The sequence below is a fragment of the Hylobates moloch genome, unplaced genomic scaffold (genome assembly GCF_009828535.3).
Source record: "Hylobates moloch isolate HMO894 unplaced genomic scaffold, HMol_V3 SCAFFOLD_12, whole genome shotgun sequence".
In the NCBI taxonomy this organism is placed as follows: domain Eukaryota; kingdom Metazoa; phylum Chordata; class Mammalia; order Primates; family Hylobatidae; genus Hylobates; species Hylobates moloch.
Genome location: NW_026652287.1, coordinates 11508431 through 11523102, shown reverse-complemented (window position 1 = coordinate 11523102; position 14672 = coordinate 11508431). Strand labels below are relative to the sequence as shown.

Genomic DNA, 14672 nt, shown 5'->3' with positions numbered 1-14672 from the left:
AAAGTATTTTGGATTGCTTAGCAAATATCCTTACAATAATTCACACACATTCTTTTTTGGGGGGATTTAAAATTTTTTTTAAATATCTCAAGTATGTGAAGAAGCACAGAGAATAAAATAGCAGATACATGTGTGCCAACCATCAACTTTGTCAACTCACATTTTGCTTTATCTGCTTCATATACTATTAGATACCAGTGAAGTCCTTTGCAAATTCTACTTCTTTCTCTTTTTTCAAAGTAGGCACTCAGTTTGGTATTTATCATTCTCATTCATGTTTTTTACACTTTTACAACATATACCCTTGTCTCTAAACAACAGAGTATGAGCCTGTTTTTAAACTTTATATAAATAATATCATACTTGTAAGCATCCTTTGACAAGTTCCTTTTTAGCTCAATATTATTTTTCTGAGGGGAGATTATGTCCCACTTTATATTATAATCAAAGCTATTCTTATCAGAAATAAATCTATTGCCATGCAAAAGGCAGATTACCTGGGCATGCTGACTATTAGGCGGAAATCGTTCCTTCAAGTGCTTTAACACTTCAGAAGCTGCAGCAAAACAGCCCTAAAGTGGAAAGACACAATTTGATCAGCATAACCTGTGTTGAAGCCACACCTGCTGTACCATGCACAGATGGTGACAGATTCACCTGTTCCTGTTCTTGATGCAGCAACCTGAGAGATACTGGTCAGAGACTCAAATTTCTTTTTTTTTTTTTTTTTTTTGAGACAGAGTCTCGCTCTGTAGCCCTGCTGGAGTGCAGTGTCACGATCTTGGCTCATTGCAAGCTCCGCCTCCCAGGTTCACACCATTCTCCTGCCTCAGCCTCCTGAGTAGCTGGGACCACAGGTGCCTGCCACCATGCCCGGCTCATTTTTTTGTATTTTTAGTAGAGACGGGGTTTCACTGTGTTAGCCAGGATGGTCTCGATCTCCTGACCTCGTGATCCGCCCGCCTCAGCCTCCCAAAGTGCTGGAATTACAGGCATGAGCCACCGCACCCGGCCAGAGACTCAAATTTCTAAGGGCCATTTTTTAAAGCTAATACATTTTATTTTTAAAAAAATTTTAAGGCCAGGCATGGTGGCTAACTCCTGTAATCCCAGCACTTTGGGAGGCCAAGACGGGTGGATCACCTGAGGTTGGGAGTTTGAGACCAGCCTGACCAACATGGAGAAACCCCATCTCTACTAATAATACAAAATTAGCTGGGCATGGTGGCTCATGCCTGTAATCCCAGCTACTTGGGAGGCTGAGGCAGGAGAATCGCTTAAACCCAGGAGGCAGAATGCCTTGATCACTTAGGCAAAAACAAAACCGTCTAAAAAAAAAAAATTTTTTTTTTAATTACACACATAAGACATATCCATTCTAGAAAATGAGACAGGGTCTTGCTCTGTTTCCCAGGCTAGAGTGCAGCAATGGCTTGATCTCAGCTCACTGCAGCCTCAACTTCCTAGGCTCAATCAATCCTCTCATCTCAGCCTCCCGATAGCGGGGAATACAGGTGCATGCCACCACACCTGGCTACACGAAATCCTTTTTTTTTTTTTTTTTTAAACAAGAGTCTTGCTCTGTCACCCAGGCTGGAGTGCAGTGGTGTTATCTTGACTCACTGCAACCTCTTCCTCCTGGGTTCTAGCAATTCTGATGCCTTAGCCCCCACCTCCCGAGTAGCTGGAATTACAGGTGCGTGCCACCATGCTCAGCTAATTTTTGTATTTTTAATAGAGGCAGGGTTTTGCCATGTTGGCCAGGCTGGTCTCGAACTCCTGGCCTCAAGCAATCCACCCACCTCAACCTCCTCAAGTGCTGGGATTACAGGCATGAGCCAATGTGCCCGGGTGACAAATTACTTTTGGGTTTTGTTGTTGTTGTTGCTCTTTTTTTTTTTTTTTGAGACAGAGTCTCACTCTGTCACCAGGCTGGAGTACAGTGGCATGATCTCAGCTCACTGCAACCTCTGCCTCCCGGGTTCAAGCGATTCTCCTGCCTCAGCCTCCCGAGTAGCTGGGATTACAGGTGCATGCCACCACGCCCAGCTAATTTTTGTATTTTTAGTAGAGACGGGGTTTCACCATGTTGGTCAGGCTGGTCTCAATCTCGTGACCTCATGATCCACCCACCTCGGTGTCCCAAAGTGCTGGGATTACAGGCGTGAGCCACTGCGCCTGGCTTACATATATTTTTATAAATTACTTATAACACTGTTTACCACATGGTAAGCATCCAATGAATATTTGTTGAATTAATAAATCTTTCAATGTCAATAAATACAAATCTATATCATCATAGTATTTTATCGGGAAAATCAATTATGGTACATGAAAATAATCTAGTTTTTGATATTTTGGTTATTTCTAATATTTTCCATTTAAAAAATGCTACAACGAGTATCTTGGTGCATAGAGCTTTGCATACTTGTCCAATTATTTCCTTAGCATAAAACCTTAGAAGTAGGCTGGGTGCGGTAGCTCATGCCTGTAATCCCAGCACTCTGGGAGGCCAAGGAGGGCAGATCACTTGAGGCCAGGAGTTTGAGACCAGCCTGGCCAACATGGTGAAACCCCGTCTCGACTAAAAGTACAAAAAAATAAGCCGGGCGCGGTGGCGGGCGCCTGTAATCCCATCTACTCAAGAGGCAAAGGCAGGAGAATTGCTTGAACCCAGGAGGCAGAGGTTGCAGTGAGCTGAGATCATGCCACTGCACTCCAGCCTTGGCCCCAGAGTGAAACTCCACCTCAAAAACAAAAACAAACAACAAACAAACAAAAAACCTTAGAAGTAAAAATGACAGGCACTTTTAAGTTCTCTGAGATATATTACCCTATAGAAATGTACCAAGTACTTTCATACCAGAACTCTATGTGCTTTTCCTCCTCTGATACTGAAGTATCTTTGCTTATATAATTGGTGAAAGTAGTAACTTAACTGCTTTAAATTTAATTTCAATGACTAGATTGAAATGTTTTCATGTTTTTGGGCCATGCTTTTTCTCTGAATGTACATTCATGGCTTTTTTATACTCTTATATTGTCGGGATGTTTATCTTTTTTTTTGAGACAAGGTTTTGCTCTACTGCCCAGGCTGGAGTGTAGTGGTGCAATCTCAGCTCATTGCAACCTCTGCCTCCTAGGCTCAAGCAATCCTCCCACCTCAGCCTCCCTAGTAGCTGGAACTACAGGCGTGCACCACCACACACCACACCCAGCTAATTTTTGTATATTTTGTAGAGACGGGGTTTCGCCATGTTGCACAGGCTGGTCTCAAACTCCTGAGCTCAAGTGATCCGCCTGCTTCAGCCTCCCAAAGTGCTGGGATTACAAGTATAAAGATAAACAGCACCCAGCTGGGAGTTTTATCTTATTGATCCTGAAATCTTTTCAATTTGTCTCAATCCTTTCATGAGGTAATGCACTTTTTGTCTACATAGAAGCTCAGACCACAAGTGGAATTTTATTTGAAGTGAATAAGCAGAAATTACAGAGAATTACAATAAAAGATCATTATTCCCGTGATTTTAACTGGCCAGTCTTGCCAATTATTTTCATGACTGCCACAGGGAGTCGGGCATGGGGATATAGATCCTGCAGTATCCCCCAAAAATATTCCCATCGTGGCCTGCAATTCCTGAGACTGAGAGAGGAGTGATATAATATGAGCTAGAATTACACAGAAAGAGCAAAGGAGAATGGTTATATTCGAAAAAGAACTCACTCTACCTCCTCTGAGTTGCAAGAGGAAGCTCAGAAAGCAGTTCTGAGCCCCATAACTTATTTATAGGTTTACTGAAACCCCAATCACTCCCATACCACAAAACAAAGTGCACCATCCAATTTACTTGGAGGAAGTTTCAGAAGCAGATACAAAAGAAAGAAAAGAGTAACTGGAGACTCATGATAAAGCTGCCTTCTCTGCAGCTGGCCAAACTTAATTTCACAAGTATGAGTCTAACTTGTCTAATTAAAAATGTGACAGTCATCAGCCCAGTAAGTATATATATCCACATGGTTGATGTTCTAAAACTAGAAAGATCTAAGGCAAGATGAAGAAAGGGGTAAAGGACTGACTTAAAAAAAAAAGGCAGCTACCTTCTAGTTGTGTACTAAAAGGCTTCCTAACACACCCTGGCTGTTGAAGCCAAACAATGATTGGGTCAGCAGGTTTTTCACATAAGCCTAGAGGTGAAAGGGAGATGAAGATGGCATTATTAATATAGACCCAAAGAGCATGGTTACTTTTTAGGGTCTTACTCCCAGAAAAAAAAAGACACAAAATTCTAACAAATGGCCTTGAACAAAGTTACAAGGCTAAAGAATTGAGCCACAAGGCACTGCGACTCACACCTGTAATTCCAACACTTTGGGAGGCCAAGGCACGAAGATCACTTGAGGCCAGGAGTTCAAGACCAGCCTGGGCAACACAACATAGAAAGATTCCATCTCTAAGAAACAAGAATTAAAATAATTAGCTGAGTGAGGTGGTGTGCACCTGTAGTACCAGCTACTAGGCAGGTTGAGGTGGAGTTCAAGGCTGCAGTGAGCTATGATCGTGCCACCGCACTCCATCCTGGGCAACAGTGAGACCGCATCTCTTAAAAAAATAAAAAATACGCTGGGTGTCGTAATCCCAACACTGTGACGCTGAAGTGGGAGGAATGCTTGAGCCCAGAAGTTTGAGACTGGCCTGGGCAACACAGTGAGATTCCATCTCTACAAAAAGATATTTTAATTAGCTGTGTGGTAGCATGCTCCGGTAGTCTTAGCTACTCAGGAGGCTGAGGTGGGAGGATCACTTGGGCTCAAACCCAGAAGGTTGAGGCTGCAGTTTGCTGTGATTGCACCACTACATTCCAGCCCTGGTGATAGAGCGAGACCCTGTCTCAAAAAAAATTAAAAATTGGCTGGGTGCGGTGGCTAACGCCTATAATCCCAACACTTTGGGAGGCCGAGGCAGGTGGATCATTTGAGGTCAGGAGTTTGAGACCAGCTTGGCCAACATGGTTAAGACCCCATCTCTACAAAAAATACAAAAATTAGCTGGGAGTAGTGGCACACACCTGTAATCCCAGCTACTTGGGAGGCTGAGGTAAGAGAATCGCTTGAACCTAGGAGGCAGAGGTAGCAGTGAGCTGAGATCACACCATTGCACTCCAGCCTGGGTGACAAGAGTGAGACTCCCTCTCAAAAAAATAAAATTAAATTTAAAATTAAAAAAAAAAGAATTGAACCAAGACTAAGGTTTTTGAAAAGTTTTCTATTCTAATAGTAAAAAAAAATAATTTCGCCAGGCACAGTGGCTCACATCTATAATCCTAGCACTTTGGGAGGCTGAGGCAGGCGGATCACCTGAGCCCAGGAGTTCGAGACTATCCTGGCCAACATGGTGAAACCTCATCTCTATTAAAAATACAAAAATTAGCTGGGCATGGTGGTGTACACCTGTAGTCCCAGCTATTCGGGAGGCTGAGAAACAAGAATTGCTTGAACCCCAGAGGCGGAGGTTGCAGTGAGCTGAGATCACGCCACTGCACTCCAGACTGGGCAACAGAGCGAGACTCTGTCTCAAAAAAAAACTAAATACTTCAGTATGTTCACCGACTCATTCATTACCAGATGCTTCTCTTATCCAAGGCACCAGGAAAGGAAGAGAAGTGATGTTAAGGAGGAGCCAGTGCCACGAAGAGAGAAGAAACAAGTGAGAGACAGACCTGCAACATTCCCAGGGAAAGGCAACCAGCCAGCCCTTTCGACCTCAGAAAACATGGGCAGTGCTTCCTAGACATGGGAAGAAATCAGCTGGCAAAGGCGCCATGGAACCCATCAGTCAGGGCCCATCCACCCCTCAGTTTACACAGCCATGTAAGAGACTGTAAAATGCTAACATGTTTGCTATAGGGAAGTATTTCTAGACTTCTGAAAGGAGTGGAAACCACCCAAAAATCTTTAGGCTGCAATTAGGGAATGTTGAGTGTTATGATGCAATCTAACAGTAACAGGTATCACAAAGAGTAAGAGAAAAATATGATCAAGGAAACATCTGGATTGCCACGGCAGTGTTTACTGAGATGGAGGGCTTTAGATAAAATAGCTTTCCCTGACTCTTTCCCATGAAAGAAGATATTTTGAATAAAGGGAAGATAAAGCCTACAGTAGCAGAAGAGATACTTTAATTGATCCCTTATAAAGAGAATCTCGTCAAATTACTTGGGCTGTAAGTCATCAAGATTATGTCCCATTCCCACTGCTCTTCTTCGGAGTCAACCAGGTATCGGTTGGAGACCTGCCTCTGACATTTACGGGTGTTGGATACAGGATTTAGCTCCCAGGACCTCAGTCTTTAGTTCTGTGAAATAGGGATAACAACAAACCTGAGCCCATGAAGTAGATTCTATGAGACAGTACCCATAAAATAGGCACAGGGACTGGCACAGAACAAATTTACAACCAACATTAGTTATTATGATCTCATCTGTACTTCCATTATACTCTCCTCTCTCCTAAAACACACAAACCTCTACTACCTTAAATGTCAAAGAATCCTATTTATTTCCTCAGTTACATGAAACTGGCTGACCTCTTACAATTCTCTTCACTGATGCCAAAAAAAAGACCCCAAATTCAACCAACTTTGCAGACTCCATGCTTGGTCCCCTTCCACTGGTGGGATTTCACTCTTTCAGCCAGTGTCGAGCAGACCTGTCCCAAGACGTGTCCAGTGCTTTCCTCAAGCACTAGAGGAAAGAAACGGTAGAGCCTCCATTGCCCCAGAAGCACGTGGGCCTGGCCACCTGCCTACCTGCTCCGCGTGTAGCTCTGCGAGGTGGCAGAGTGCGACAGCAAAGGACTCCGTGTTGTTCTGCTGCACGCCCGCATTCACCGCCTCCAGGCTGTTCATGCTCAGCAACATCTGGGCCTGTTGCAGTGCCATGGTGCTGGGTGGGGAGAGGGAACAGGATTTCCTTTCAGCAGCAGACCTGGCTGCGCTTTGGCCATGCCCGTCAGCTATCTTGAGTGGAGGTGTAAAGTCAAACACCTCACAGGCTCTGGCTTTCTTGGGAGTAGCTGCCTCCCAGTGCCAGCAACCTTGCCCTCAGGATAAGAAAAGCAGAAAAGCATCCTGGATGTGCAGCGCGAGGAGACACGTAGTGGTTAGGGCACAGCTGGGAGTGCGTGCTCCCAGATCCCCCCGCCCCCACCCCATGTTCCCTGCAGTCATAGTATGTTAATTAGTTTTCACGGGTGAATTCAGACCCGATGCCATCCTGGCACAGGCTGCTCTGGCAATGTAAGCAGTGGCCAGTGTCTGCAGCTGTTTCAGAGCACACCGTGCCAAAAAATTATCTGAAATACAAAAACAAGACTGGTAAAAAAGGCACTTCCTTTCATTACTGAATTCCTAGAAACAGATTGTCTAAGTGAGGGGTGAGGTAGCGACAGAACTCCAGGATTAAAATGCGGCAACAAAGTTTACTTCCAGGCTAAAAGTGGCTAAATGTGAAAGTACACAAGAAGCTGAAAATATTCCACAGAAAACACCTCAGTTAACAGAAAAGCAACTTTCTTTGCACAATAGCTTTGGGGTTCAGGTGACACTCAACTAGAGCAACCATGGATCATGCCTCCTATAAATAGGAAGAAAGGTTCCTGTCACAGAGCAGAGGAGCCCGGTGCTTGGAGTCAGATGACGTGGGTTTGAGTCCTTTCTCTGTCACTTGTTAACTGCGTTTGTGATCTCGGGTAGCTCAGATGTGTGAACCTTGGTTTACTCTCCCAGCATGGAGATCACCCACCCATTACCTCACAAAGTGGTTGGGAGGAGTAAGAAGGAACATGCACGGGAAAAAACTTTTCAGTCTGTGCAAAATACAAAATGTTTTAGACTATAAAACATTTTGTCTAATCCCCTGCAGGAACAACACCTATCCAAGGCAGGTAAATCTCGTATGTATGGCCTTTCACAGAACCAGCTTGCTAGCTCCTGCTTCTCTCTAAAGAATTCACACCCCCAGGGCCTTGGGAGACCTACCTGCGGCCATACAGCCTCCAGATGGCCGTTTTCTGTGCGATGCTGATGTCGATGAGCTCTGACAGGCTGTGTTTCCAGTGCAGGAGGTCAGAGTCCTTTAGGGCATCCATCAGCTTGTTTGCCGTCTTCCCAGCAAAAGCTCTCTGTTGAACAAGGGACTGTATTCCCAGGGAGGCGAGGTACTAAGGGGACAGATATACCCACGACCCAAGATAGAGATTACATGACAGAATTTGTTTTGCTCTTCAGAAATGTGGTGGATTTCACATTTCAGCACATGCACAGTGACAGCACTATTTAAAAGGAAAATACCTATAACCTGGCCTTAACCCTGATCCATACGAGATGTGTTCCTGAAAAACTGGGTCTGGGAGAGAGGCAGAGGGTACACGGGAAAGAGCCAGCAGGGCTTTAGCATTAGATGGACCTGGACTTAAACACTGCCTCTGCTACTTACTGTGTGACTTAGGGCCAGTCACTTAGCTTCTTAGCTAAGCCTCAGCTTCCTCATCTGTAAAATGGGCATCAAACCTATCATAAAGAATTATCGTAAGGATTACAATGAAATAATAGATGTCAAACAGTGCTGTGCACATATGTAATTGGAGATCAAAACAGGATGCTTATCATGAGCAACAAAATTATCTTGTCATTAACTTTTGGTGTCATCTTCAAGGATGAAAGCTCAACTAAAAAATGCCAGCTTAAATTCATGGCAAAAATTGTAGTTAAGCCTACACTTACTTCAAGGAGCCACTTTTGTCATTGTAATCAATTCTGTACATATAAATTTCTTTCCCAAGTGTGAATCAATGGACAAGCTACAGATTTGTTTTTTGGTTTTAGGGTTGTTTTTGAGACGGAGTCTTGCTCTGTCGCCCAGGCTGGAGTGCAGTGCTGCAATCTCGGCTCACTGCAACCTCTGCTTCCCAGGTTCAAGCAATTCTTCTGCCTCAGCCTCTGGAGTAGCTGGGATGGGACTACAGGCACCCGCCACCACGCCCAGCTAATTTTTGTATTTTTAGTAGAGACGAGCTTTCACCATACTGGTCAGGCTGGTCTCAAACTCCTGACCTCATGATCCACCCGCCTCGGCCTCCCAAAGTGCTGGGATTATAGGCGTGAGCCACCACGCCAGGCCGATTTTAAAGTGTATACATTAAATTACTGCATGTAATTACTTTCCCTTTTACTGAAGTCTGTCACAAACTTCATAAGACAGAATGCTTAAGCAGTCCCACTGCCTATGGTCTAGTTTTCAACAGGTGTTTCTGAGAGAGAATAAGGTTCTCCAAGCTTGTGCTTTTTTTTTTTTTTTTTTGAGATGGAATTTCATTCTTGTCCAGGCTAGAGTGCAATGGCGCAATCTCGGCTCACTGCAATCTCCGCCTCCCAGGTTCAAGTGATTCTCCTGCCTCAGCCTCCTAAGTAGCTGGGATCACAGGCATGTCCCACCACACCCAGCTAATTTTGTATTTTTAGTAGAGAGGCGGTTTCACCATGTTGGCCAGGCTAGTCTCGAACTCCTGACCTCAGGTGATCCACCCACCTCAGCCTCCCAAAGTGCTGGGATTACAGGTGTGAGCCACCACGCGTGGCTAGATAAGCCTTTCCAATGCCCCTCTGTGTATGTCATTGAGGACTATAATTCACGGCCTTCCCTATCAAAATGAGAAAGGACAAATTTGCCTGTCAGGTTTACTGGTTCCTGGCTTTGTTTATTGTTTAAAACAAGGATCAGCAAACTTGCTCTATAAAGGGCCAGAGAGTAAATAATTTCGATTTTTCAGGCCACATTGGTTTCTGTCACATATTTTTTCTCTGTTGTTGATTTTTTTCCCACAATCACTTAAAAATGTAAAATCCACTCAGCCTGAAGTCCCTAAGTAGGCAGAAAGCCAGATTTGGCCCAAGGGCTGGGAAAGTTCACCAATCCCTGGTTTAAAAATAAGCCTTTGCTAAAATTTTTCTAAGTGACTGTGCTAAATTAATGTTGCTCAATAAACTGAACAATGATCTCTTATCAAATTGGTAAAGGGAATTTCCACAGATGTTATTAGGATACAGGGAACAGAGAGAAACCTACCACACAGAATTTAGTGGTTTGATTAATAATTAAAGTCATACGAAACTGCCAAGAATAAAACCACACTTTGAAACCCATTCTAAATCTATCGCTGGTTAATGACAGAGGTGGGCAGAAAAAGAGACAAAGGCTCGACCATTTATGGAAACAATCTCACAGAAAGATGAGCCTTACCGGTAACCCAAAATGTACTGCCTTCTTCACAGAATGCTCCAGCAGAACATAGCTATCGGATCTCTTCTGCCCCAGCACATAAAGCCAGCTCTGGCAAGAGAAATCATCAAAATATATCATAACAGTGGCAATGGCTGATGTTCTAGTGAAATATCAATGTGGTCATAAGAAAGAATTTAAAAGAGACAAAATGAATCCTCTCAAATACTCTTTCAAGAAATATCGTATAATGATAATAAATAAAAAGAAATATCAAGAATCTCAATGAGACCTATCAAACATATCAACATCATTAAAACCAGGCTGAAATAAATGAGTCATTGTTCTGCTTCACCTGACAGCCACTGAGTGGCAGGTGTTTCAGAAAAAAAGCATGAAGCTCCTATATGGCCTTTAATTGAGAAATAAGATTCTCAGGCGCTTGTCAAATAGCTTCTGTGTTCCACTTGCGCTGGTGATTTTGCTATTACAGGACAACATCTCACCCAGTTACTAAGTGTAGCATACACCTTTTGTTAATGCCAGTGCTAAATGTGATAAAGGTTTCTCTTCTTTCATGCCAAGTTGCATTAAACTTTGTAGACCAGATAGATGCCAAAAGCAAAACAGATGTCATGAATTAAGAAAAATGAGTAAAGATAGGTTGCCCTTTCTGAATTCCCACGACCACCTAACTTGTTTCCTTTTGCTGCTGAAGATCTCTGCTCCAACTGCAAAACAACCCAATTCAAATGGGGCCTTGTGAAGGCCGATTCAACCCGTGAACAAAACTCCCAAGACCAGAGGATGGCCTCACCAAACAGTGCTGGAGACACACGTGATCGTTGGACTCCTGGGCAATCCTAATTGCCTCCTGCAGGGCGAGCTCTGCCTGTTGACTAATGACAGACTAAACATTAATATCCCATTAATAATCACAAACATGCATAAGCAACCATAGCAGGAAGTCATCTGTACACAGTCATCCAAATGCAGGTCTCTGGGTTGGAAGCTGTAACTATTTCTGGGCTTATTCTCTCAGAGGCGTGCCCCAACCCTAGCAGCAGAAAACACTGACAGTGGAAATGTAGGACATGTCTCTTCTAAGGGGAATTGCTACGAAAAGGGCATAAAGCAAAGGCTTTTATCTCTGCTCCTAAGATGTTTATTTTAAAGGTCCACTGCTGAGGGGAAGGGCAAGGAGAGGACATAATATTTTACTTTTCATGGCATTCCTTCCTACATTATTTGACCTTTTTTCTTACTATGTGCATTTGTTACTTTTATCATTTTTTCAAAATCACTTTTTTGTTTGTTTTTTAGAGACAGGGTCTCCCTCTGTCACCCAGGCTGGCATACAGTGGCACAATCCTAGCTCACTGCAGTCTTGAATTCCTGGACTCAGGCGATGGACCTCAGCCTCCTGAGTAGCTGGGACTAAGGCACTCACCACCATGCTTGGTCGGCTAATCTTTTAAAAAATAGATAGAGTCTCACTATGTTCCCCAGGCTGGTAACTCCTGGCCTCAGGCGATCCTCCCACCTCAGCCTCCCAAGTAACTGGGACTACAGGCTCATATCACCATGCCCAGCTAATTTTTTTAAGGAGATAAAGTCTCACTGTGTTCCCCAGGCTGGTCTCCAACTCCTGGCCTCAAGCGATCCTCCTTCTTTGGCCTCCCAAAGTGCTGGGATTATAGACACGAGCTATGGTGCCCAGCCCAAAGCTAGTTTTAGAAAATATTTTGAGGATTCCCACTTCTGTTATATTTTTTCCTTTAAATCTCTGTTCAAATATTAAGTTGGCAGAGATCAAGGAGGGCTGATCTGTTACCTTTCTATTTAACCAGAGATTTACAAATTGAAGGAGTTGAGTGACCTATGCATGTATCTGGAGTAAGAGTGTTACTCAGGAAAACAAGAGCACTTCACCTTCACTTTCTAACCTCTTATCCTGGTCTATCACTATCTGAGATATTACAACTATGCTTAGCATTGTTTATTCCCTATTTCCCCTGATATAAGCTCTATAACAGGGTTTTTTTTCTTTGTCACTGCTGTATCCCTAGTACCTATAATAGTGCCTAGTATACAGTAAATGCTCAATAAACAACTGCAAGGATTTTCAAGAAATCCTTTTAGCTAAGTGACAAAGATTTACACAGGCCCATAGATCCAGGACCAGAAACAAAGAAGCCTGGGCCTGAGTAAATCAGGAATTAAGGAAAATGTACACATTAATAAAAATCTACCTCTCCTCGTTTATATTGTGGCAATTAGCTGTCTACCCATTGATAATATTGTAAACATAGACAAATTCTGAGATGGGTGCAGTAGCTTATGCCTATAATCCCAGCACTTTGGGAGGCCAAGGTGGGAGGATCACTTGAGACCAGGCATTCAAGAACTACCTGGGCAACATAGCGAAACCTTGTCTCTATATTTCTAAAAATAAAAAGAAGAAATTTTGTTCATCAAAATATTATTTGTGGCCAGGCGCAGTGACTCATGCCTGTAATCCCAGCACTTTGGGAGGCTGAGGCAGGTGGATCACCTGAGGTCAGGAGTTCGAGACCATCCTGACCAATATGGTGAAACCCCATCTCTACTAAAAATACAAAAATTAGCTGGGTGTGGTGGCATGCACCTGTAGTCCCAGCTACTCCGGACGCTGAGACAGGAGAATTACTTGAACCTGGGTGGCGAGGTTGCAGTGAGTTGAGATCGAGCCACTGCACTCCAGCCTGGGCAACAGAGCAAGACTCCATCTCAAAAAACAAATAAATTAATTAATTAAATAAAGATTATTTGTATCCAGAAGGCTGTGTACAAATTTCTAACCCCCAGGGGAAGCAGTTCCTTACTAAGTTAAATAGGTTATTGGTAAATATTAAAAATGGCATTTCTATTATTTTTGAGTACATAAAAAAAATGAAAGGCTCTGATCAAGAGGTTATTAAATGTGGGAAGACCAAAAGAAGTTAGTTATTACAAGATATCATGGAATGTTGCAAAAATCATGGAGTTTTGAGGAGCCTTAAACATATTTGGGTACAACCATCAATCCGATGTTTGAATACCCTTAATAACATCTTTGGTCTAGGCCTCAGCACCCCACTGACACCTTCCTCAGAGGGTTCAATAAGGGGAAACTGTTTCCTTATAATGAGCAGAAATATTTTCTCCTTTAACCTACACTTACTTACCAGCTCTCAATCTTCTCCTGTGGCCATACCCTCGATCAGTCTAAGCTCTTTTCACATGACTTTTTACTACATGAAGATGTCAAACACATGCTTGGATAAGTCATTTTTTTCCAGGCTAAACATCTCATATCCCTCCCACATTACTTATATGATATGGCTTTGAATGTCTCAACACCCTGAGACTGTTCCCCACACAAGCTTCAGCTTGTCTACATCTCTTTTAAAACCTCACAACTGGGTGGGTCCAGTGGCTCATGCTTATAATCCCAGCACTTTGGAAGGCCAAGGTGGGAGGATTGCTTGAAGCCAGGAGTTTGAGACCAGCCTGGTTAACATAGCAAGATCCTATCTCTACAAAAACTAATTTTTAAAAAAATTAGCTGGGCATTGTGGTGCATGCCTGTAGTCACAGCTAGGAGGCTGAGATGGACTGCTTGCTTGAGCCCATGAGTTTGAGGTTACAGTTAGCTATGATCACACCACTGTACTCCAGCCTGGGTGACTGAGTGAGACCTTGTCTCTTAAAAACAAAAACAAAAACCTGACAACCAGAAATAAAAAGAATTCCCTAGGTGCTGCCTGACACACAGAGAAAGGGATAGAAGTCTCCATTATTGAACTGTGAACACTATGCTCCCATTAATACATGCTATAGTCTGTATAGAAGGATGCCTATAGCAAAGACCACACTTGTCTCAACTGGTAAAAAGCCACAGGGCAGGTTAGGGGTGAAGGGATCTTTGAATTAGTAATTTCCCACCTTTCACCATTATTTACATTATTTCATTATTTCCAAGATAGCCTCCATGTTTTAAAAGTTGTTTTATCTACTTAATTCTATTTACTAAAAAATAATTGATCGATTTTCCTATTTCTATTCATTAAAAACAGAGGCATACTGAGGCAACAGTATAAACCAGTGTCACCTGACTGAGCAGCCTGAATTCTACCTGAAAGCAAACGTGACTTTTAGTAAGCCTATGTAGTCTTTCATCCAGTAAAGGTACAACTGCCTTCTGGCTTTTTGAAATACTAAAAATAGCTTCTGCATCCCCATTTTTACCTCCAAAAAATCCTTTAGGGACTCTCTGGCCTAATGACCTAATTTCCTTTTCACTGAACGGCCTGTTGTTCTTAGAAGTAATGAAAGAGGCTAGGCACTAAGACGGCAATGTTACATAGTGACACTAGG

General features: G+C 43.1%; 1 protein-coding gene across 3 annotated transcripts in view; it reads right to left on the bottom strand.

Moving 5' to 3' along the window:
• The window catches only part of ANAPC5 (anaphase promoting complex subunit 5), a 45633-nt gene that overhangs the window by 11704 nt on the left and 19257 nt on the right, over positions 1 to 14672 (bottom strand). For 2 of the 3 annotated variants that reach the window (XM_032168483.2, XM_058425102.1), the window contains exons 8-12: positions 11092 to 11173; positions 10296 to 10385; positions 8036 to 8217; positions 6806 to 6941; positions 498 to 572 (exon numbers count right to left, since the gene is read on the bottom strand). In XM_032168483.2, the coding sequence (XP_032024374.1) occupies positions 498 to 572; positions 6806 to 6941; positions 8036 to 8217; positions 10296 to 10385; positions 11092 to 11173 (565 nt within the window). The remainder of the gene's footprint in view (positions 1 to 497; positions 573 to 6805; positions 6942 to 8035; positions 8218 to 10295; positions 10386 to 11091; positions 11174 to 14672) is intronic. The other variant, XM_032168484.2, reaches the window with a different exon arrangement.